The following is a 24,656-nucleotide window of genomic DNA, read 5'->3' on the forward strand; positions in this document are numbered from 1 at the left end:
CTCAGAATACAATGGTTTTCCATATTGTCAATCCACAGGGTTATATTAGTTTATTCTCACACTCTTCTCAGGATTCTTTTCACAAAGTCCCACTCGTTATTCTGCATTCTCAAAATTAGCTCTACATTACTTCACACTAGATTTAGTGTTTTTATTTAATACTGAAACTTGTTTCCTACTCTTGAAAGCACTGTTGAGATCTTCAAAATTAATAAATAAAATGACATTTCAAAGCATGAGCACAAAACATTTTAATAAAAACTTGTAATTGCAAAATAAGTGAGATAAAATTATAGCATAAAACAAGAACTCAACTGAACTTGTACAACTTGCCCAATATCCTATGCATAGAAGCTCTAAGTGAAATCCTTTAAAAAATACCAAAAAGCCTTTGGGAAGCAATCTTGTTTTTGCATTTAAGTAATTAAATTCAAAGGACTGATCAACATTTCTGGTGAGATAAAAATAACATAAAGAAGAATCTTAACTGAAAAGGGCTTAATAGATTTTCTTCTTTATGTATTAGATTGTAAATATGAAAAGCAGAATTAACAATGGATCAATGTACTTTTTGAAGCCTTTAGGGGTCCAGGCCTTCTACACATAATTTAAATTTAAAGTATCATTGCCATATTGATCAGACTTAATATTTGCAGTACACTTTTTCCCTGTCACAGTTTATATTAATGCTAAAAGCAAACTTTTACATCTTCCTTTTAGGAATACTTAAGCACATGCTTTTTTTCTCCAAAGTTTGATGCCTCAAATACAGCAAGGTTATTTAGCTCAACCTTTTTCAAAATGTATTTGAGATGCATTTTTTGAGCCAAGTCATTCTCCTTTCACTAATTGAATATAGTCATATTTTTCTCACAACTTGGAATAAAAAATAGATTGTTATGTTAAAACATTATAAAACTAAAGTACAAAGCAGGAAATTTAAAGTAAAGTAGAATGAAGGGGAACAACTTGATGTGCAGTATCAAAACATTGATGTTTTGTGAATCTTCTATATTTAGTCCCTGAATTATGTGTTATGAATTAATTACATTCCGCTGTTATACCCCCAAAATGAATGAGACAAGAACAGATTCTTTGCTTAATGGGTTTATCTAAAGTTTAGTGATCTAACGAACATGGTTTTAATATGGGCCTACCCATTTTGATCATCTAGATGTAATGCGATCAGGAAGCCGGAGTGGGTTCCTGCTGGTTCTAACCGGTTCGCTAGAAGAGGTCCCACAAGTCTAGCATGCTGTTTAGAACCGGTTCCACTGGTGGAATGCCCTCTCGCTTGCTCACCCCCGGGCCCCGCCCATCCGGTCGCCGCTCATCTGCTCGCTCCCCCTGCCCATCTGCACTATGCCTCTAAGAGCCCTATAGAGAGCCCTTGCCTCTCTATTGCTGCCTGCCGAGGAGGTAAGTAAGCTCTTTGCTAGCGTAGCGGCTTTTGGAGCTAATGGGGCTTCTGGGTCTATTGCAGTTGCGAGGAGCCGAGGAGAGTGTGGAGAAGAGCGTGAAGGTTCTTGGCGCTCCGGGAAGCCACGAAAGCAGCTGGGAGTGGTGGATGGCTTGGTTTAGTCTCCCTGGACACCGCAGCAGCATCCCCAAGCGTGTCGATCTCGGCATTTTTCGCATTGCGGCGTGCTGCAAGAGGGAGGGAGTGAAGACCTTTTCTGGATTGCTGGTGGTGGAGGTGCGGGCCCATCACCCCGAGCTCATCAAAGCAAGTCCGGGGAAGTCCTTTGCGCCGGCTGGAAAAGGTCTTCACTCACTCCCTCTTGCAGCCCACCCCGATGCAAAAACCGCCAAGATCGGCATGCTTGGAGCTGCTGCGACGTCCAGGAAGGCTAAACCAAGTCCGGAACCCATCTGTGGGGGGGGAGGGATCCCCCTCGCATTCCTCATCTTCCCGGATGGGCTCCGCGGACAAGTCGAGCCCCCTCCTCCTTTTTAACCAGGCGGCTATCAGAAAGAAGAGGGCAGTGCATGCCCATGGGCTTGTGCAGCAACTGAAGGTCGCCTAGTTAAAAAGGAGGAGGAGGCTCCGCTGGTCTGGAGCCCATCCGCGGGGGGAGGGATCCCCTTGTGTTCCTCATCTTCCCGGATGGACTCCAGACCATCAGAACCTCCTCCTCCTTTTTAACCAGGTGGCTATCAGAGAGAAGAGGGCAGTGCGTGCCAGTGGGCTTGTGCACCAGCCGAAGATCACCTGGTTAAAAAGATCACCTGATTAAAAAGAAGATTACCGCCTGGTTAAAAAGGAGAAGGAGGCTCCGCTGGTCCGGAGCCTATCCGTGGGGGGAGGGGTCCCCTCGCGTTCCCTGTCTTCCCAGGTGGGCTCCGGACCAGCGGAGCCACCGCCTCCTTTTTAATCAGGCGGCTATCAGAGAGAAGAGGCTATCAGCGCGTGCCCATGGGCAAGAAACACAATGGCTCCACGGAGGAGCAGAACGGCCTTAATCACGTCGAGCTGTAGAGTCAAAAAAACTTTCCCTTCTGTAGAAAAAGAAAGAAAAAAAATTCCAGAGACTGACTGAAGGAGGGAATTCCTCAGCCAGGGCACCCTTTGCTCCGCCACAGCAGCCTTTTCAAGCAGGACCAGACTAGTTTGAAAACCTCGCCTTCTACTTCGGTTGGGAAATTCCCAGCCGCCCAGGCTCCATCCCGCAGAAAAAATCCCCTTCGCCAAAGCTCTATAGGCGAGCGTTGCCTCCGCCCACCAGAATCTCTGGAGAGAACTTTGCAACTAGTTGAGAAGTGCAAGCAGCGGACTTGAGCGTTTGCACTCACTCAGCCAAGGTCATACTGAGCCCCGCTACTTTGGACGACCCGATGGATTTTACGATGGACGTGCACCCCCGGGAGGTGTTGAAGAAGGACAGGCAGCTCAGCCTGATCCATGATGACAGGCACGACAGCGGCTTACAGACAGAAAGAGAGAGGAAGAGAGATAGAGACAGACAGACAGACACACACACACACAGAGTGAGAAACAGATAGACACACACACAAAGGGAGGGAGGAGATACATATATAGAGAGAGACACACACACAGACACACACAGAGAATGACAGAGAGAGACACAGAGGGAGGGACGGAGGGAGATAGAGACAAAGAGCCACACAGAGAGTGAGAGACAGACAGACAGACAGAGAGAGAGAGAGATTGAAAGAGAAAGGAAGAAAGAAAGAAAAAACTAAAAGAAAGTGGGAGAGAGAGATGAAAGAAAGAGATAAATGGAGAGAGAGATGAAGGAAGGAAGGAAAGAAAGAAAGAAAGAAAGAACTTATGACCACAATTGAGTCCAAAATTTTGGTTGCTAAGCAAAAGCGTTAAGTGAGTTTCACCACATTTTCCAAGTTGGCCACGCCCACCTGGTCACATGACCGCTGAGCCACTCCCACTGGGTTCTGTGGGTTTGGTGGTGAGAGGTCATGTGATTGAGCATAGCCATGAGTGACACTGAGTTGGCCATATCCACTCAGTCACAGGACCCACCCACCCACCCACCCCAAAGCCACAACCACAGAACTGGGAGGGAAAATTTTTGAATTTCACCACTGGCTCGAATACTGAAGATTGAGCACTGTTTTTGCATTCCACTGAAAGAGTCTTTTTGCACATGGAGGGTAGATGAACTTCTTTGGCAGGGTGCAAAAACAGCTGAAATCTTGAAGATTTGAACTCTATTTCTGCATCTCGTCAGAGGAATTCCACTTTAACAAGTAGCTCTTTCAAGTAGAAGTGCAGGATGCCTCAAGGGATTAGGAGAGGCCCAGAACATGTCACATGCAAATGTCTCTCTGCTCAGAGTCTGAACTGCTCCTCCGTGCCAAAATTCCTGCTGGTATTTTGGCGTGGAGGATTTTCAGCTCCTGAGTGGAGCCTACCAGAGTCTCCCCGACCTTCCCTGAAATATCCTCCTGTGGGGTCTCTTCAGTTAACAATGTGTGAGGTCACTTAATGACTACAATCAAGAGTGTTAGGATTGCAGTTGTTGAGTGAAGAAGTCATGTGGGGATTTGTTCTTAACAATTGCTTCATCGGTGACCAAGATTCCAGTCCCAATTTGTAGGACAGAGGCAAGCAGAACCAGAGGGTGGAGTTAAAGAAGGGATTATTCCCTACACAGCCAGAAGAGCTAAGTCCAATTGCCCACGAATGCCATTAAACCTTATCTAGGTTATCCTTTTTGTTGTTGTGTTGACCTCATTTTAAAGGGATTAATTAATTTCAAGTTTGGTTTTCAAGGCCATAATAATCAAATACATTCCAAAGGTCATAGAACACTTAATTTCATTTTCGATAGACAGTGTTATCTTATTTTTGAATTATGAACCTTGAGTTATATTAGTGAGTTTTACATTTAAGAGTGGTCCTTTAGTACAATTTTGAAATAATCTTGCTTCAGCATAAATTCATAACTTGGAAATAGATGGCTTCTGTGGATCACCAGTTAGATACAAAGCAGCCTTTTTTTCTGTAATTATTTACAAAAAACATGTTGAATTAATATGTTGATATGTAAATCACAAGAATGTGCTTTATGCTGATTGTAAAGAATAAAACCTTTTGAGTCATTCTCACTTAATTTTCATATGTTCATTGACCATTCAAAGTTATGATGAGACTGAATCAGTGGTGGGATTCAGCCAGTTCGCACCTATTCGGGAGAACCGGTTGGTAACTTTCTAAGCAGTTCGGAGAACCGGTTGTTGGAAGAAATATTTTGTTTTTTCCCACTTTACAGGGCTAATCCTGTAAGGAAGGCAGGAAGGAAACATTCTGGTGTTGTTTCTAGCCTAATCTTTATTGACCTGCTTACAGAAACTGCCTCTCCAGTTAACCCTTATTGCATTGTAACAGCTAAGGCGAAGCGCCCATCGACCTGAGTGACCTTGAGTTGGCCACACCCACCCAGTCATATGAACACCGAGCCCCACCTACCCAGATGGTCATTAGGGCAGAGAACTGGTTGTTAAATTATTTGAATCCCACCACTGCACTGAATGCAATGCCCCCATGGTCATATGAACAACATTCAGGCCCACCTCGATTTGCAGCCACCTTTTGGGCACATCTGATGCCACCAGCTGCCTTTACCACCTAGCCCTGCCTACTGCCATCACGTTTCTCTCACACCCCACCCAGACCCTCCATTTGTGTCCCACCCAAGGTCTTCTTCTGCACCAGTGCAGCCAGAGCTTCTCTTAAATCCCGCTCAGGACCACTGTTCACACACCAAATGTAACGGAATGTGTGATGATGTTGAGAAACAAGGGGAAGAAAGGCTGCCCATGAAACAAACAAACAAGAGGTAGGAGCCCCCAGAGAAAGAAACTAAGAAGGTAACCTAACTTAGTGGATCAAATAATTAAAAGAGCCGAGGTGGCGCAGTGGTTAGGGTGCAGTACTGCAGGCCACTTCAGCTGACTGTTATCTGCAGTTCAGCGGTTCTAATCTCACCGGCTCAAGGTTGACTCAGCCTTCCATCCTTCCGAGGTGGGTGAAATGAGGACCCAGACTGTGGGGGGCGATATGCCGACTCTGTAAACCGCTTAGAGAGGGCTGAAAGCCCTATGAAGCGGTATATAAGTCTAACTGCTATTGCTATTGCTAAAAGTAGCTGCGGGAAGTTTGTACTTTCAGACTTGCAATACTGACATCAGCCCTCCCAGATGAACCAGATAGGAAACACTACTAGATGAACTAATTCTATTTTATTTTAAGGCTACATTAACAGATTCTTATTCCCCATCGCTTAGTGATGATAATCTCAGCAGTCCCCATTGCTGTCACTAACCAAAACTTACTGGCCATTAGGTAAGGACCCATCCCAATTCAAGTAAATCCTAGCTTGGTACCTCCCAGTCCCAAGCCATGATAAAATAAAGAAGTTCTTCTTGTTGAATCCCATCCTCTGCCTATCTTTCCCCAATATTTCACCATTTGGCTGCCCATTACCAGCTGATGCTAGCTGCCCCCACCACCTGGCCCTACATGCCTGTAGTATACCAGCTGGGGCCTTTTGTGCCCCCTTCTTGGGCTGATTTACAACTGCATGCTTTATACACATTGCAAGCATAACTCAGTAATGAGAAAAACCAGTCCTAGTTACTGTAGTTTAACCAAGGATTATCTGTATAACTAACATTTTGTATATTAATTTAATCTTCTTTTATTAGTGCTGATGGATTAAATTCTTTTATTCTTGAACCGGAGAGCTTGGATATAGGATTTACATATTATTTAGATATGCTCCATATTCTTTCCCTTATTAAAATTAGCTTCATGTTTGTTTGTTTCATGTTTGTTCGCAACATTTCAAGATGGAAGAGTGGGCAACCCATAATGCTCAGGCTATATTGTTAGCAAGTTATCAATGTCCATGCCAATTTCTTTTATCTTTTTTCAATAAACAATTGCAAAACTATTTTATGCCTTAGAACTATGTCTCAGAAAGCAAAAATAAATTTTTATCTTATCCTCACTAGCGTCATTCTTTCACCAAACACATACCTTGTAACTTTCAACACTTTTGGAGGTGTTGGAAACATAGCTTCCTCCCCTGTATCAAACATTACAGATTTTTTTTTTGAAACTTAAGAAAAGTCTGCTAAATTAAGCTCCCTGAACTGTCAAGAGTTCAAGATTCATTAGACATCATTAATGGGAGATATTTTTGTTTTGAACTTTGCATGTAGTCAGACTTTCCCAGTCTTAAATGCTATTTGCTTTTAGTTTAATAGTATATTTATGTTGAATATTTTGGAATTATTTTTCCTTCAGAATAGAGATTTGTGTGCTGTGTGTGTGTGTGTGTGTGTTTGTGTGTGTATAAAAACATTTTTGAAAGTTGATAACAATACACAGTCCTCGACTTACAACCACAATTGAGCCCAACATATTCATTGCTAAACAAAGCAGTTGTTAAATGAATCATGCCAGGATTGTTAAGCGAGTCACTGCAGTTATTAAGTGAATATTGTGGTTAAGCAAATTTGTTTCCCCCGATTATCTTTGCTTGCCAGAAACCAGCTGGGAAGGCTGCAAATGTTGATCACATGACACCCGGATGCTGTAACTATATGCTGTTTGCCAAGCACCCAGATTTTGATCATGTGACCATGGAGATGTTGCAATGATTAAAAGTGAGAATTTGTCATGTCACCATTTTAGTGCTGTTGTATCTTTGAACAGTCACTAAACAAATGGTTGTAAGTCGAGGACTACCTGTACAATACTGTAAAATCAAGAGAGGGCAAAACAGATCCTTAACTTTCATTCCTTTATATCCTTAATAGTCTTTAAACTTCATACATCTGGAAGCTAACAATTCTGATTACCCGTAATTGTCTTCCCTTGTAGCTACTATATAACGGAAAAACTGCTCTAGGGGGAAAAAATGGCAAATGTTCACCCTGCACCTCCCCAACTTTTTTTAATGTGCTTCATTGCTTAGGCCGTTGCTTTGGCACAAAGTTATTTCTGCACCAACATTTATTGAATTTTAAATTTCTGTTTATATTAAGTTATTTTAAATTGTAAGTTTCTCATTATATTATATTGTTTTAAGTATGTTGTTTGGTTCATTTTTGTCAATAAATAAATGAATAAGTTTTTTATTGATTTGTTTGAATGGGCTCTATCTAATTTTAAGTCTTGTGTAAAGAACAAATCACATTTTTCAGTCATATTTACAGGTAGTCCCTGACTTATGGCTGGTTGCTTAATGACTGTTCAAAGTTACCACAGACCTCTCTAGGGGTACTTAAGGCATAGTTCTGTCAGCTCCCTCCCCCGGCCTGCGTTTACAACAGTTAGGAGAGTCCCGCAGTTACATGGCAGTGTTTTGCAACAGTTTTTTTTTCCCAAAAAGCAGCATTAATTCTGGCTTTCAGCAAAACCTACACTGTGGACCATTGATTCACTTAATAACCATGACATTCATTTAATGACCACTGCAAAAAATCAGGTTACATGGGTGACCCAACTTTCGACTGTCACGACTTATGACTATGATTGATAGGTTCCATTATAGTTGTAAGTAGATGACTAAATGCGTGTAGAAATATTGAAAAATCAGTTTACGGACTTATAAGGACCACTGCATTTACTTTCATATTGTACACTTCTAGTATCATGTCCTGTCTTCTATTTACTTCCATATCTTCAATGCCTACTACGCTCCTGTAGAGTCTAGATATCCATCAATATCTTATCCAAAATGGAAAGAAACTAGATCTATCTAACTCTAGAAACAGTTGGACATACTGTACTTAGGCATTGCTCCAAAACTGTGAAAAATCCTCAGCTCTAAAGTGAATTTTAACCTGATCAAATCTACTGTGTCCAATATAATGAAAAATGCTAATAAACTTTGTAGTACAGAGAGGCATTTTCCATATTTATCCTCCTTGATACCCAATTGCTGTTAGAAATTCCACTGTAGAAAAGATGGAGAAAATGTTCAAGACAAGACAAAGAATGTGTTTGAATTGATTACATTCTCAGAAGCACCAATGCTGTAGATATATAAGTCTCTTTAAACAGTATAAACATCAAATGTAGATAAATAAAATATATTAGCATTTGTAATGATAGCACCAACTAGATATCTTAATATTTTTCCTGTTTGCTGGACTCAGATGGTCATTAAAGTAATGGGTTCACCGACAAAAGGGCGAACGACAAAACAGCGCCCGACTAAACCGCGGTGACAAAACCGCGTGTTCTAAAGCGCTCCGACGAATGAGCGCTGAATCGCGCCGACAACAACGCGGCAACAGAAGTGTGCTGTAAAACTAAACCTAACCCTAAACGTAACGCTAAACCTAACACTAAACCTAACCCAAAACCTAACCCTTACCTTAACTTAAATCGCCCTTCTGCCGACACGCTGTTGTAAATTGCCCTTCTGTCGACATGCTGTTGTCGATGCGCTGTTGTTGTTGGCGCGTTGATGACGTCGCGGTTTTAGCGACGCGGTTTAGTCGGGCGCGGTTTTGTCATTCGCCCTTTTGTCGGGTCACGAAAGTAATGTACTGTTAGTTTGAATTTGCTGCTGTTCTGATTAAAGTTCCCAAGATTTAACTGAATTATAGTTGATATAATGGTGATTTTGCACAATGTAAATTTTTTATTCCACTGTATTTTGCATTAAATTAGATTTTTATTTTTTTTGGGTAATTTGGCTATTAGCAAAAGTATGTTGAGCTGTATTACGAGGTATATCCTTAACATTACTTTTCTTTTTTAAGGAATGATAACTTGCGTGAACGTGAACGAATAAAGCCACTTCTGCAAATGTAGGGCAGAAGGTCAATGGTGCAAACAGTATGGCCCTAATGAACGGACAGACCAGTAATATTAATATTGTAGCTACTGCTTCAGAGGTAAGGAAGAAATAAAGAATGTCTTATGCAGTCAAATAATAACAGAATCAGTCCATAATAATCATATATAATAATACAGTACAGAAGGGAGGGTAAGTTTAAATATTATGATATGCACGTAATTCCTCTGTGCTGTTAAACTATAAGGCATATTTACAGTATAAAATATGTAAGCAAAAAACAATCCAGGTAGTCTTTGAATATGACTGCAATTGAACCTAAAATTATGGTCGTGACAGTTGTTCAACAATTAAGCCATGTGACTATGCCCAGTTTTATACCTTTTTTTGCAGTGGTCATTAAGTGAAATCTGCAGTTGTTAAATCAATTTTATCCAATGGGTGTTTTTTGTTAGTAACTGGAAATAAACACCATAAAGTGGCAAAAAATGCCAAAAATCATGGACAAATGACATGGGGTGCTGCAAACAGCCATAAATGTGAACTGGTTTTGCCAAGCGCCAAAAATGCATTCATGTGACCATAGGAGGAGTACAGTAACCAGGACTCCCGAACCAGATCATAAGTGTGCTTTGACAGATCCGTTGTAACTTGAAATAGTTGCTAGGCAGCCAGTTGTTAACCAAGGATTTACCTATATGGACATCTTTGTTTTGTTTTTAAGGTGATTATATAGCACTGTTCTTTGCAACTAAAGGAGTTATGTCTTTTGACTGTACCTCTTGTTATTTCACTGATTAGATTTGCGTGGGTGTACATAACAAAATGAAAATTACATAATTGAAAATATAGTTTGATCCCATTTCAAGCATTATTTTAATTTGAAATATTCAGAGTTACCTATTAGGAGTTGTCAGATAGTATTTGACAATTTAGGTGAATAATTTGCCCATTGATAATTAAAAGTAGTAAAAATGTAACACAATAGTCACTAATAGGAAAACAATCTCAACAATCAAGAGACAGTGATTGTATCAATAATAAATCTGCATGTTAATGGATTTTACCGAAAAGGAGTATTGTTATTGATTGATTATTTATGCAAGTTGAATTTGCCATTTATGTGAGGGAAAAGAATTGAGAGAAGAACATAGCTCTTTTGTAACAGAAATCTCCAGCCCACAGCTTACTACCAGGCCATGCCCTAGGCGAACATGCAGGCAAGCATGCACGCAGCTCCATTTGCACAAGTGGCAAGTGTGCATGCCTGCCACTCCCGCAAATGGATAGAACTGCACACACGTACTTACCCACCACTTGTGCAGAACCATCCTCTTATCCCCACCCCACCCTGCCGGTCCGCAAAGCTGGAAAGGTTGGGACTGCTTTATTTATGCCTCAAGTACCGTAACAACCAGCCATCCCTGCTCTCTCCAGTGGATTTGTTAAATGAATGCACAGATCATTAAGTGGAGCTCAGGGATGGGGAGATCCTGAGAGGACTTAAAGCCTAGACTGTAGATTGCCTCTAGAGCAGTGGTTACCAACCTTTTTTTGGCCATGGCCCACCTAAGCGTCTCTAAAATCCTGATCCCCCCTACATATAAGGTTCCACCACAAAACCGCGGAGGACAAAATCGCGCTCGACGAAAGCGCGCATTTGACGTCATCACAGTGCGACAAAAACATCGCGCTGTGATCGAAAAATGTAAAAATAAAGCAAAAACCTTACCCTAACCCCCCCAAACCTAACCCTAAACCTAACCCTTAACCTAACCCTAAATCTAACCCTAAACGTAACCCTGAACCTAACGCTAAACCTAACGCTAACCCTTAACCTAACGCTAAACGTAACCCTAACGCTCTAAACCTAACCCTAACCCTTAACCTAAACCTAAACCTAAACCTAACCCTTACCTTTATGTGAATCGGCTTGCTTTAATTTTAATTTTATTTCAATTTTTAATTTTTTCCGTCGCGCTGTGATGACGTCAAATGCGCGCTTTCGTCGAGCGCGATTTTGTCCTCCGCGGTTTTGACGGGTCACGACATATAATTCTTACTTTACTCAAAAAGTGAACTCTACTCACGGGGAGAAAGCCTAAAAGGCCATTAACTTGGTTTAAACAAGGTTCAAATTGCCCCCATTAAAAATCAACCTCTGCTCTAGAGGCAGTTAGACAGAAAGCTAAAGTTTGCAAAAACCCAGTATTCTCTATTTTGTTGTATTGGTTAGCTTACTTTTGGAGATGATTTCAGTTCAAGAGAAAAAGCTTCAGAAAAAAAATCTTTTCTTGCTTGCTTTGTTCCTCTTCAGTTGGAGTTGAGGTCAATTTTTTTAAAGGGTTTATAGATTGGAAAACAGAGGCAGAGACTTTATTTTTAGCACCTAAATGGGAAGGGAAGATCAAAAAATCTGTCCCTCCCAGCTTGTTTTGTTTTGTTTATTGAAAAAAAAAATGTGGCTTTCTGGGGAAGGGAGGGGTTTAAGTAAGAGAAATATTTGGGGAAGCTCATCCTAAAGCTGCTCCTTTTTTATTCGGAGACTGGCTTCCCAAAGACTAACAAGAGGCAGGAGAGCTTTTCAGCTTCCCAATGGTCAGCTGATTGGTGCAGGAAACTCTAAAAGAAGCTGCCAGTTCGAATCCTCAAGGTTCTGAAAATGGCAGCTGCTTCCAGGAGGCATGGGAAGCAGCCCTGAGCACCATGAGTCCCTTCTGGGTGGGATGGGGGAAGTGAGGTGATGTGTTGCAGCAAGTGGCTTGTCATGAATGACTGCAGGGGGATTGCAGCTGTCATAACTTTGAAACAGGTCGTATGTAGTTTCGGGATGCGTAACTTTGAATGCCTACTTAAATGGTATATCGTTTCTTGGGGATTAGCTGTAACTAAGTTCTATGCCATATAGGAGTTTATAGGTGATGACCAACATCTTGAATCACAACTTGAAAGAAACTGGCAACCAATGCAGCTCATGAAACAGAGCTGTTATGCAAGCATACCAAGGCATGCCTATCACTAATATTGCCACATTCTGAACTAGTTAAAGCTTCCAGGTGGTCTTCAAGGATTTCTCCCTTACATAATACATCACATAGTCAAGCCATAATGTAACAGGGGCATGAGTGACTGTTCTGACCCCCCTCGTCCTACACCAAAGCACACCGAGACAAAGATACTTCAAGGATTTATTAACACACAGACTAGACGTTGGCAGCAATCCAGCACAGACTAACCTTGGCAGCAATCCAGCCTGCCAAGCTAGCCACGAGAGTTCTCCAGCTCTAGTAAACACATTGATTCCTGTGACGAGCGTATGCAAAGCCATTCCTTTTATAGTCTTGAGAGGAGCCTAATTACCACCAGCTGAGTTCATTTATCTCCTGTAACTGCGCAACTGTTCTTTACGCCTATTAGCCCTCAGTTGCCGGGCATCCAGGACCAACTCCCTTGTCTCCTCCCCACTGCTCCAATGCATGAGGTCAGGATCACACTGCCTTGTCTCCTCCCCACTGCTTCAAGGCTCAGGCACCTCCTGGTGGCCAACCAGCCTCTATGCGCCCTGCTCGGAGTCGGAACCCTGTCCAGGATCCTCCACATCCTCCAGAGCAGACTTATAGGGCCCCTCGCTGTCGGAGTCTGGTGGCAGCTCCAACGGCTCCTACTGGGCCACAACAAGTGACTATCTGAAGGATCCCTGGATTTAGTGCACAGTTGGTGCACCAGATTGAATTGTTTGGAGTCCTTCATGACCACAGCTGATTTCTGCATGCTCTTTAAGCAAGAGCTGTTCCTCCCCATCCAAATTTACACAGCTTCCATGCACTTTGGACCAAACCGTGACAGTCTCGGGTGGCTGGCCTAGATCAAAGATTTAATTGGGTATCATTTATTTTTCCAGTGTTACGTTCGTATCAAAAATGGTGTGAAACAGAATGGTTTAAAAACTAGTGACTGATCAAAAGTTAGCTTATCTAGCTTAATGTGAACTTGAATCTAGGTCTCTGCCTAGCACTTTAGTCTATTCATGTACTGGTTCTTAATATTTCTTTCGGGGACAAAAGTTAACAAACTGCTAGACAATGTTTTATTTGCCACTGAATAGATACAATAATATGCAAGTAATCTTTTACTCCTGTAAAAACATTTTTGTACTGAAATAACTTATTTCTTCTTGACAGAAGAGTAGCAGCTCAGAATCATTGAGTGACAAAGGTTCTACTGAATTGAAGAAAAGTTTTGATGCAGTAGTTTTTGATGTTCTGAAAGTTACACCTGAAGAATATGCAGTAAGTAATTAACTCATGTTCCTAATCTAATAATCCTTTTGCCCTACTTTTAGCAAATTGTAACGTATTGTTTTTTTCAAGAGAGTTAAAAGAGGGTTTCAGATACTTCAGAGGAATGAAGAGTCTTACAGAGGTCTCCTATACACTCCATTAAGAGACACTGTTAGAAATACTTAGAAATACTTTATATGTATGGGAAGAACATTTTCTCTCTTTATCAGTGCTGTCCTCTCTCACAATTGACTATTAGCTAGAATTAAAATTAATACAGACTTTCAAATCAAAACTAAAACTATTGTTATTAACTACTTTAAGGATATCAACATTACTATATACCTCCCTTTTTTTAAGAAAATGACTTGTATCCAGACTTACATAAGCAGAATGTTCACCATTCTTCTCCAAAAGTATTTTTGAGATTCAAAGAGCATTCTGAATGGAATGGAAAGAATGGAAATCCTTTTACATTAGCCTGGGTGCTAGCAATTTTTGTACAGATTTTGCTGTGTTGAGAATTGGGTAAAAATAAATTCCTAATTTTCAATCGCTACCATTTTAATTGGTCTTGTGCATTATTTGTAGCATTGTATTTAAATAATGTTATATTTTTACCTTGGTGAAAAGAAAAATAAAGAATGTGTGGCCTTTAGAGTTTGTTTTTTGAACTACAAGTCAAGCTTCCTTTTTTAGTCTTTTACCACAGAGAATCCTTATTTTTAAGGGCTCTTAAAATTTAAAATATTGCAGGAAAATGACTGTAAGAATTCTCTCTTATGCATGTGAGAATTTAATTCCTTCAGCACAGAATTTTGTGGCTGAAATCAGATATGCTTCAAAATAATGAATACATAATTGCTTCCATTTATTTATGAACATATTTATTACTGAGCAATGTCTAAAGCATTCAGAACACAAGATAAGTGTCATAAACTGGAGCTTAGCTTGACCTTTTATGGTAGTTACCTACAAATAAAAGAATATGTACCAAAAGGAACTATTCGTGATCAGATTCATTTACTTGGGGTGAAGCCCATCACAATTCCATTCCCAGAGTGATTATTCGGCAAAACTAATTCCTCATGAAGTTTCAGACACACAAACCGGAAGTCAGAAAATGGGCCGTTTCCAGCCTTGGGGGGGGGGGCTGTTTTCACCCTCCCCAGGCTCCTAGAAAGCCGTCACGTGCACATGCATGGGGGCATGGGGCGGGGGGCTTTGTTATGGGGGTGGGCACACAAGTGTACGCAAACACACAAGGTGAAAAAGGTTCGCCATCACTGCCCTAGAATAATTGTTATCACTGATATAGGTAAAGAAACATCATTTTGCTAGGAATTGTTCTGGCATTAAATAATCAAATGAACCGAGTTGTAAAATAAGGAACATAATTTTAATTTTCTTATAACTTTGATTTAAGGGCCAGATTACACTCATGGATATTCCTGTATTTAAAGCTATTCAACCAGAGGTGAGTTTTTCATAGAAAACTTAAAATAATTTGATAGAAAACAAGTTCGTTTTATTATGATAATTTCCATATTTCATTTACTTTTAATATACAGTAGATGCCTATAGAATGTACTTTCCTTTTGCTTTAATAGCTTTAATGATTGACATCTGAATGGCTAGATAAGTAAAACATATAATGTAATAATTAAATGTATTTTTGCTGTTTAAATATTCTTATAGATTCCATTAGGTTGGAGGCAATATAGTATAGAAAATACTAGTATGACATACTCCAGAAATTAATTTTAAATACGCACTGATTATAGCAATAATTAAAAAAAGAATAAAGAATGAAAATAAGGATATAAAAAGAAAAAAGAAATAGAGATACTCCTCAACTTACAACCACAATTGAACCCAGTATTTATGTTGCCAAGTGAGAGGTTTGGTGAGTTTTGCCACATTTTATGACTTTTCTTGCCCCACTTGTTAAGTGAATCAGTGCAGTTGTTACATTAGTAACCCGGTTGTTAAGTGAATCTGGTTTCCCCATTGACTTTGCTTTTCAGAATGTTGCAAATAGTGATCATATGACCCATGGACCCTGCAACAGCCATAAATGTAAGTCAGTTGTCAAGCATCCAAATGTAAACACATGACCATGAGGATGCTGCAACAGTCATAAGTCTGAAAAATGGTCATAAATCACTTTTTTCAGTGTTGTAACTTCAAGCGGTCACTAAATTAAACTATTGTAAGTTGAGGACTACATGTATAAAAACGTAATAATCTCCTTGGACTCAATAAATATAAATTTAAATAACTGATCACTTTCTCTTAAAATGCAACAATTGTTTATCCCATATCCTATCGCTTATCTATAGACAAATTCTTCAAACGTCATCATTCACTTCTGATTAGCAAAAGTCCACTAAAGGTTATAAGAAATAACATCTATATCCAGCCTAATCGCCCTTTTGCCATTTATTCCCAAAGCTGCAAAATCCTCAAAGTCATACTTGAAGTATAGAAGGAAACTTAGCCAGAGAATGCCATCAAACGTCTTATTCCCAAGGGTCTTAATATTTAAAAAGCTGTTCTACTACTACCAATTTCAGCTGTAATGCCATTCCTCATTCCTTTAGTGACATCTAGCATGCCAAGTCCTTAGTTTAACTATGGTGTTGGGTCTTTTGATTTTTTGTTTGATTGTTTATTGGACACAGATGTTTTCTTTTTTGTTTGTGAGCCTCCCAGAGTTTGGTACAAGATGGGCAGTTTCTCATGGTATTATTTTTTTGTTTTGTGAACTGCCCAAAGTTGCTGGAGGTCAGGCAATATAAAAAAGTTGACACATAATTGTGGGTAAGAATAAATAATTTTTCAAGTAAACAACATTTGCTATTCTTTACAATATAAATACATGCATATCAGAGGTGGGTTCCTACCAGTTTGCACCAGTTCGGTAGAACCGGTTCGTCAAATCTACCGAACCGGTTAGAAGAGGTTCCACCAGTGGACCCGGAAAGCAGGCCACACCTACAGAAGAGGTTCCAAATTTTTTTAAAACCCACTACTGACACACACACACAAACACACACACACACACACACAGACAGGTATCAATATCAATTGCTTACCGTTTTTAGAAACTCCAGACAGATTGATATAGTATATTCTAGAAAAGTGAATTGGGAATGATGGCAGTGAAGGCGTTTGTTCTTGCAGTAGGACCAGCTTGTCTATGAACTCCATTGAATGTCTTTTTTGCTCTTTCCTATTGGTCATAGCAATAGCAATAGCAGTAGACTTATATACCGCTTCATAGGGCTTTCAGCCCTCTCTAAGCGGTTTACAGAGAGTCAGCATATTGCCCCCAACAATCTGGGTCCTCATTTTACCCACCTCGGAAGGATGGAAGGCTGAGTCAACCCTGAGCCGGTGAGATTTGAACCGCTGAACTGCTGATCTAGCAGTAGCCTGCAGTGCTGCATTTAACCACTGTGCCACCTTGGCTCTTCAGTTGAAGAGAGAAGTCAGTTGAAGAGAGAACACAAATCGATTCTTACTTTCCCTGCTTCTTTTCTTCATTCAAAGATCTGCTGAAGTGAAGATTATTGTTCCAAAATATTTGTATTGGGGTTTTTAAATAATGTCATTTGGTAATGCCATTATCTGATATGCATGGACATAACTTTGCAGCTTGCTTTCTGCAACTCTCCTGATTTTTAAGAAGTTCAAGGTATTGAATTGAGCCGTTTTCCAAAATTAATTCAGACTATAAGCAAATAATGTAGTTCCCCATTGAAAGCTACTGGTAAACAATGCAAATAATTAAAATTATTTCTTTAGAATGTTGCTTGTTTATTCAATTGATTTATACAGCTATTCATCTTGAGATTAGTATGTTAAAAAACTGAATTTATCCTTGCTGTACATCTAATATAAAAGCTCGCCTATAGAAACTCACTATCAATTATTTGAGAGCAGAAAGAACAGTATCTTTCAGATTTGCAGATACTTAAAGTTATTATAAAATCGGATATCAAAATTTCTTGGCATAAGACAAATATTAAAAAAAGGTTTTTGCTAAAACATAAACATGTTACCATATTTTGAATTCTTGCTGGTTTTGGGATCCAGTCTTCAATTCTCAAATCTAGTACTGCACACAATTGCCTTTTACCACAATAAAAGCAGATTATTTTGTATAATGGAATTGTAACTTTTAGATGCTATACCAGGACAATTCTAATTTGACATTCAAACTTTTCATGGATACATCTGATCTGATAACTTTCTCACATAAGATAAGTCTTTTTACATGCTCTGCCCTTCAGGAGATAATAAAAATATAGGTTACTTAAAAGAATACAGGTAATCTTCAACTTGTGATCGCAATTGAGCCCAAAATTTCCATTGCTAACCAAGACAATTGTTAAGGTGAGTTTTATCTCATTTTACAACCCTTGTTACCGCAGTTGTTCAGTGAATCATTGAAATTATTAGCAACATAGTTGTTAAGAGCTTGACTTTACTTGTCAGAAAGGTGCAACAGGTGACCACAGGACCTTGGGATACTGCAACCGTCATAAATGTCAGTTGTCAAGCATCTGAATTTTGATCACATGACTGGGGATGTTGCAGTGGTCATAAGTGTGAAAAATGGTCAAAGGTCATTTTTTTTCAGTTCCATTACTTCCAACAATCACTAAACGAATGGTTATAAGTTGAAGACTACCTGTAATGTACTTCAGTATTTAAGTATTGGCAGATAAACAGTTCTTCAACAAGCTTCTGTCTTCTTTCAGTGATCTTACTCTCTTCTTGCAGTTCTTCAAGATTTCCCCTCCATTCTCTCCTTATTTTATCTTGTCCTTCCTAATTTGAAGAGTGTTTCCAGTTCTGGATTGCAGACAAACTCTAAATCATTCAGGCATTATGAATCTGGAGCACTGATCAGGTGAGCACACTGGATAACTCCCGACTCAGTGTTGCTCCAGTGATGTTTGAAGTCCTTTGAAGTTATTCATGTGTTCAGCACAAAGGAGAGCAGTTTCATTATGTTTCACCTGAGCTAGAGTACAGACCGTTCTGTGCAATAATCTGTGCTAAATTCATGAATGCTGCAGGAAAGCCAACATCATTTCAATGACATTGATAAGGGATGATTCTGCAATGGAGTCCCCTACAGGTAAATACTCCAGTTTACATAATGTCTGAATGGGGCTATCTTTACACAATTAGTATGTTACTGAAAACTCCCTTTTTAAAAAAGTCAGAAAGTCATGAGAATGAGAAGACAAGGTTCATACAGAATGCAGCAATTTGTGGCTTGTTATAAAGGAATCAAGCTAATAGTATTGCATATTTACTAACATAGTTTGCCTGAATATATTAGAGAATAGTACTTATTTCTGGTTTTGTAACTTGAATGGAAATGTATACAATTAGACAAAACATTAAAAAGGATATACAAGATAATTCAGATTTCACGCTTTCGTTTATATACTTATCTCAGTTTAGAATACTATTCACAGAAATTGCAAATGAAATGCTTCTAAAGATTCAGAGATTCACACATTGCTCAAGACATGCATTGTCCAAATTATGTTAGAATTCATAGTACTTTTATAAAACCATACTCAGAATTAATAATTATACCAAGCACATCAGCCTTACCAGGATGTGTATAAGGAGAAATATAAATAGAATTTTTATTAATAAAAGGAAAAATCTTGTTTTGTTTTGCAGTCTGAACACTGATGTTAAATTATCTTTCATTGTTCATCTAGGAACTGTCAAGTTGTGGTTGGAATAAAAAGGAAAAATATAGTTCAGCACCAAACGCCGTTGCTTTTACAAGACGATTCAACCATGTAAGTTTTGAGACTAACTGTATACACCATAATTAAATGGCATAATTAAAAAAATCGTATGATCTTTTTTGTTGTTAAAATCTTAACTTCTGTTAAAGGCAGGGATGTCTCAATACTCTCCTCTCCCACCTCTGCCCCAGCCCTCAATGAGCAAAAATAAGAATAAACATCTCCATCTATCTGAATAAATGGAATGAATCTATGCTAATTGAATTCAAACAAGTGAAGTATTCACTCTAATGGAGTAATTTGCATCTTTTAAAGTGACTAAGTGATTTTATAATGTGAAAAATTTTGATTGATTATTTCAGTATTTACACTTCCTTTTTGTGTATATTTTAAAGTAGACCTTTTGTTTTCAGGTAAGCTTTTGGGTAGTTAGAGAGATTCTTCATGCACAGACGTTGAAAATAAGAGCTGAAGTCCTAAGCCACTATATCAAAACTGCTAAGGTAAGAAAATGTTTTTGAAAACAGTTTTAACTTTAAAACTCCATTTCAAAAACCTACTACAATTTTGGTTCCATTTACTTATGATGTGAGAAATTTATTATTGTTGATCAGTTATAGAAATTACAACATATGGAAATGATTCTTCATTAATGTTTGAAAGTTGCAGAAGTAGATTATGATATTGCTAGTGAAACTGTTCTTCTGAACTTGGCAACGTGTACCATATTTTTCGGAGTATAAGACGCACCAAGATTTTGAAGAGGCAATTAAAAAAAAAAGTTTTTGCACCCTGCAGACCTCCCAAAAATGGCCTGTTTTTCACAAAAACGGGCCCTTTTTAAAAAAAAAAAACAGCCCGTTTTTTGCTCATTTCTGCCCTCCCCATCCCCCAGGAGCACTCTGAAAGCCTCCTAAAGGCTATGCACAGCCATTTGGGTGAAAGGGGCGGAGTTTCAGGAAGCAAAAAAAAAATATGGTGTATTCAGATGCACCCAGATTTTCACCCTCTTTTTTGAGGGAAAAGGGTGCGCCTTATACTCCAAAAAATATGGTACGTTGAATCAATCACAAATTAATTACCTTTGTAAATAAATATATGTTAAAAAGTGCACAACGTTTTCTGGCTCTTTATCTTTTGAATAATGTATTAAAAGTTTTGATTTACTGGTTGCCCGTTTCTCTTGAGCACATAGTTCTAGCACATTATTGATAAAGTCATGAACAATATAACATTTGCTCATATCAGTCACCAAAATAATTTTATTTTACTTGGTTTTATACTTTCATTTGCTGGGATTTTAAAATTATTTTCTATTTACAATAGTTTCAGATTTAGATATTTTTATCAGAGTTCTAATAGAAATATGTAATTTGAATTGTAGTAATATGTATATTTTATCAATAGACACAATTTGGTGGAGATGTTAAACTCTGAACCATAGATAAGTCAATAGATGGACTATGACAGGCACATGCTTCTGCTCTATACTATATTTCTGTGTTAATCCCACCCCCCCACCCCAGTTTCTCTGTTCTACTAACCTCAATTTTATACTTAAGAAGCATAAAAGTGTGCTGCTGATCATTTAACCTAGTTAAAGAAATGGTAGCTGTTCGTTTTACCCCAGGGCAAGCCAGGTTACATACAAAAATCACATTTAGATAGCTAGAGGGGCATAAACAGAATCTGGACTTCTCCAGACCCAAGACCCTCAAATGTTTTGGGAATCCTTGTGATAGAATGGGTTGCGGCAAAAGGATGAGGGGAGAGGAAGTGATTGTTGAATAATTAATAGGGTTGCTTTCTGTTCCACTCTCAATGTTTCTTTTGTACTTCTTTCTCCCCTCTATCAGAAAAATATATCAGCAGATTCTCTCAATCCTCAAAAGAATATTATTTATAGAACCTAAGGTCAGGCAAAGAGAGAAAGCATTTGAAAGTTTCTGCTTGGATTCAACCTAATCTAGGTTGTATAGAACAGAATAGTTGTGAAGCTTTATAATTCAGTCCAGTTTTATAATTCTTTGGCTGTTTTATTTTGGCTGAATTATCGGTTATCATTTGGTTGTATCCATTATTTATTGCACTGCATTCTTAGAAAATTGTTCAGAGGTTTATGATTTAATACTAGTAAATAATTACCTGATATTGAGCTTCCATTTCTATTCTTGTCTTCAGAAACTTTATGAACTAAATAATTTACATGCTCTTATGGCTGTGATTTCTGGATTGCAAAGTGCCCCCATCTTCAGGTTGACTAAAACATGGGCGGTGAGTAAATTGCATTAAATAATTGCTTTTTTATTAATAAATAACAAAACATTAATTATAAAAGGAGCAGGCCTAGCCAATGAATTATACAGGCATCTTTGGTATAAAGAAACATTGTCTGTTCTTATAAAATTCTTCAAAGCTTTAACAAGCCTCTTTTGTTTATTCAATATAAGAAAATTATCCAGGACACTTTCTTGATTTGCTATTTGTTTAACCCTTTTAATTATTGCAACATTAACCAGTTTCTTTTTTATATCCACTGTAGCATCTTTTTTCATATTATTCTTGTAGCCTGTTATTTTTAATTCCAATTTCAAATCAGTCTCCATTTTTGTCAGGTAAAACTTATTCCTCTTCCATAACATCTAGATAGTCATTCTATAGAGGCAAACACTTTTAAAGTTAACTAGGTTTAGTGTTCAAAAATAACCTTCAGTATATTAGAATATTTTGCTATATCCCAAATCCAGTTTCAGTGTTCTCCTTCAATTGAAATATTTAGTTATCTGTAGTGTCCAATTCTTAAGTTACCATACACATTTTTTTAGGATTCAAAACAAAAATATTTTTCCATGGGAAAAATTCTTTATAATTTATTTCAAATTAATCTGGACCCTTAAATACATTTGTAACTTTCTAAAGTCAAAATTTTAATCGCCGTATATTAAACATAATAATAAATTTTAAAGTCCTTAAGCTTGTATTTAAAAGTTTTTTTGCTGAGGACTGAAGAAACTCATCAGGTATTGGAAAACCTGTTGATCCAAAGGCTTCTAGTGTCTGAACAGAGTTACCAAGCAGTTTGCAAAAGTGATTAGAAAAAGAAGTATGTAAATTCAAGATTCTTTGAAAGGCACCAACTGTGGTTTGAGGAAGATGTTTATTCTCTTGTCTCCCTGAACTCTAAATTTGCCAGAAACTGCTGGCTTGCAGTTTGCTTGAGAGGAGCAACTGTCTGGAGCACTTATAGATGATCCTTGTCCAGAGATAAGTTATCTAAGAGCCAGTCTGCTTGCTGATTTTTCATACAGCTAAGGTTGTTGGTTCCATTCTTCACAGAGTCATCTTGAAGCCACCATTTCTTCCCCAGAAATCCTGCAGGAAAATTACAAGTGGTACTTGTTTCCTGAGATGGTCAGGAACTAAAGGCTTGAAAGGGTAGTGGTCCTTAGTGAATGGTTCTGCTGCTTATCTGAGGCATGATTTCAGCCTCAAATAAATATTCCATTCTTTCAAAGGCCTCTAGCACTTAGATGATACCAATAACAATGGTGGTGCAGTTGATAGTCTGCAGTACTGCAGACTAACTCTGCTGACTGCCAGCAGTTCAGTCCTGATCGGCTGAAGGTTGATTCAGCCAAGGTTGATAAAATGAGGACCCAGATTGTTGGGGGCAATATACATACTCCGTAAAACCACTTAGGGAGTGCTGTAAAGAATTATGAAGCAGTATATAAGTCTAAGTACTATTGCTATTTCTATCTGGAGAAAAACAAGGCTATCCTTCTGAAAATAGGAAGATTGGAAGATTTTCTGAAATATATGAAAAGCAGTGCAGAGAACTATAAAAAGAAGAGATAATTGTTAGATAATTGTTTATTAGATAATTCACATGGCTTCCTTCTACCTTTTCTTCAGTTAGGAGTCTTCATTAGGTTCTGATATATTCAGTATCTAGGTCAGTAATTTTTGCTCCCTGAACTTTGATGCTTGGGGTCTTTGACACATTATCTAATGGCAGTTTATGATTTTTGACTTTGAAGTATGCACTGTATTTTGACTACTTTGTTCAGAGAGAATGGCAGAAAAGAAACATGGACAAATTTTTATATGTATTGCTACTTTTTAAACTTAATTTAAAAATCACCATCAAAATACTAGGGATTTAATATGAAGGGTAATTTGGCCTTGATGTTTTGTTTTTTTAATAGCTTCAATGTCTGTTTTAAATGTTTTCTTGTTGGTCAATTGTAGGCTTTTCAGCATCTCATTTTGTCATATAAAATAACTATTAAATACGTAAATATAAAAGGATAGCTTTTACAGTAATAGTTTTCTGTTCTTTATTTTCCCAAAAGTTACTGAGCCGAAAAGACAAAGCTTCATTTGACAAGCTGGAATACATAATGAGCAAAGAAGACAATTATAAAAGACTTCGAGACTATATTAGTAGCTTGAAGATGACTCCTTGTATTCCTTATTTCGGTAAGATAAATACTTTAATTTTTTTAGTTAATCTTTTAAAATACTGATATTGGCTGCCGTCTGTGAACTTAATAGCTGTTTCTGTTTGAAGAGAGTATCTTGTGACTTAAGTTTAAATTAAAATCATTCTCTTTCCAATATAAGATAACATAATAAAGCTTGTGTTTCAAAGCTGCTTTAGTCAGACATTTGACCCTTGACCAGCCTACAAAGGCTGATGATGATCACACTCTACTATCTGCTTGAGGGCTAAGGCAGCCTTGCCAGCTGAGGTTTTCTTGGTTATTTACAGAATCTGTGTTCTCAAACATAGTGCTTTGAGTTGTGATTGCAAATAGCGTCTAGATTTCATAACTATCAAATTTGTATATATCATCTGTTTTAAAATATAAATTATGTGCAAAATACTTTTTATTTTGAAGAATTGGACATTACAATGGGCATGCTAAGAATTCAGGAGTAATATTTGAATTTTTATTGAATTTCAGCACTTGAAAAAGAAAAAAAAGAGGTCAATTCACCTCGTCCCTCTTGTTGTCATCATCATTCCTGCTATTATCTTAAGAGTCATTGATTATTTTAAAAGAGCCCAGTTTATTACTTCATTTTAGAAATTTCATGTTGCTTCCATATGAGCGAGAGAGAGAGAGCGCTAAGCAACAGTCACTCTCAAAATAAATAATAGCAATAGCAATAGCAATAGCAGTAGACTTATATACCGCTTCATAGGCCTTTCAGGCCTCTCTAAGCGGTTTACAGAGAGTCAGCATATTGCCCCCAACAATCTGGGTCCTCATTTTACCCACCTC

General features: G+C 38.3%; 1 protein-coding gene and 1 long non-coding RNA gene across 4 annotated transcripts in view; one reads left to right on the top strand and one right to left on the bottom strand.

Moving 5' to 3' along the window:
* Positions 1-24,656, bottom strand: part of LOC148043371 (uncharacterized) — a 481,921-nt gene that overhangs the window by 364,655 nt on the left and 92,610 nt on the right. The gene's annotated exons all lie outside the window — the stretch shown is intronic.
* RALGPS2 (Ral GEF with PH domain and SH3 binding motif 2) overlaps positions 1-24,656 on the top strand; it is a 128,627-nt gene that overhangs the window by 9,165 nt on the left and 94,806 nt on the right. For all 3 annotated transcript variants that reach the window (XM_087726828.1, XM_087726829.1, XM_087726827.1), the window contains exons 2-8: positions 9,265-9,399; positions 13,481-13,588; positions 15,006-15,056; positions 19,333-19,416; positions 19,779-19,868; positions 21,547-21,639; positions 23,721-23,847. In XM_087726828.1, the coding sequence (XP_087582954.1) occupies positions 9,343-9,399; positions 13,481-13,588; positions 15,006-15,056; positions 19,333-19,416; positions 19,779-19,868; positions 21,547-21,639; positions 23,721-23,847 (610 nt within the window). In that variant the 5' untranslated portion in view covers positions 9,265-9,342. The remainder of the gene's footprint in view (positions 1-9,264; positions 9,400-13,480; positions 13,589-15,005; positions 15,057-19,332; positions 19,417-19,778; positions 19,869-21,546; positions 21,640-23,720; positions 23,848-24,656) is intronic.

The sequence above is a fragment of the Thamnophis sirtalis genome, unplaced genomic scaffold (assembly GCF_051295495.1).
Source record: "Thamnophis sirtalis isolate CommonGarterSnake01/CBP01778 unplaced genomic scaffold, rThaSir2_p1.2 scaffold_12, whole genome shotgun sequence".
Lineage (NCBI taxonomy): Eukaryota > Metazoa > Chordata > Lepidosauria > Squamata > Natricidae > Thamnophis > Thamnophis sirtalis.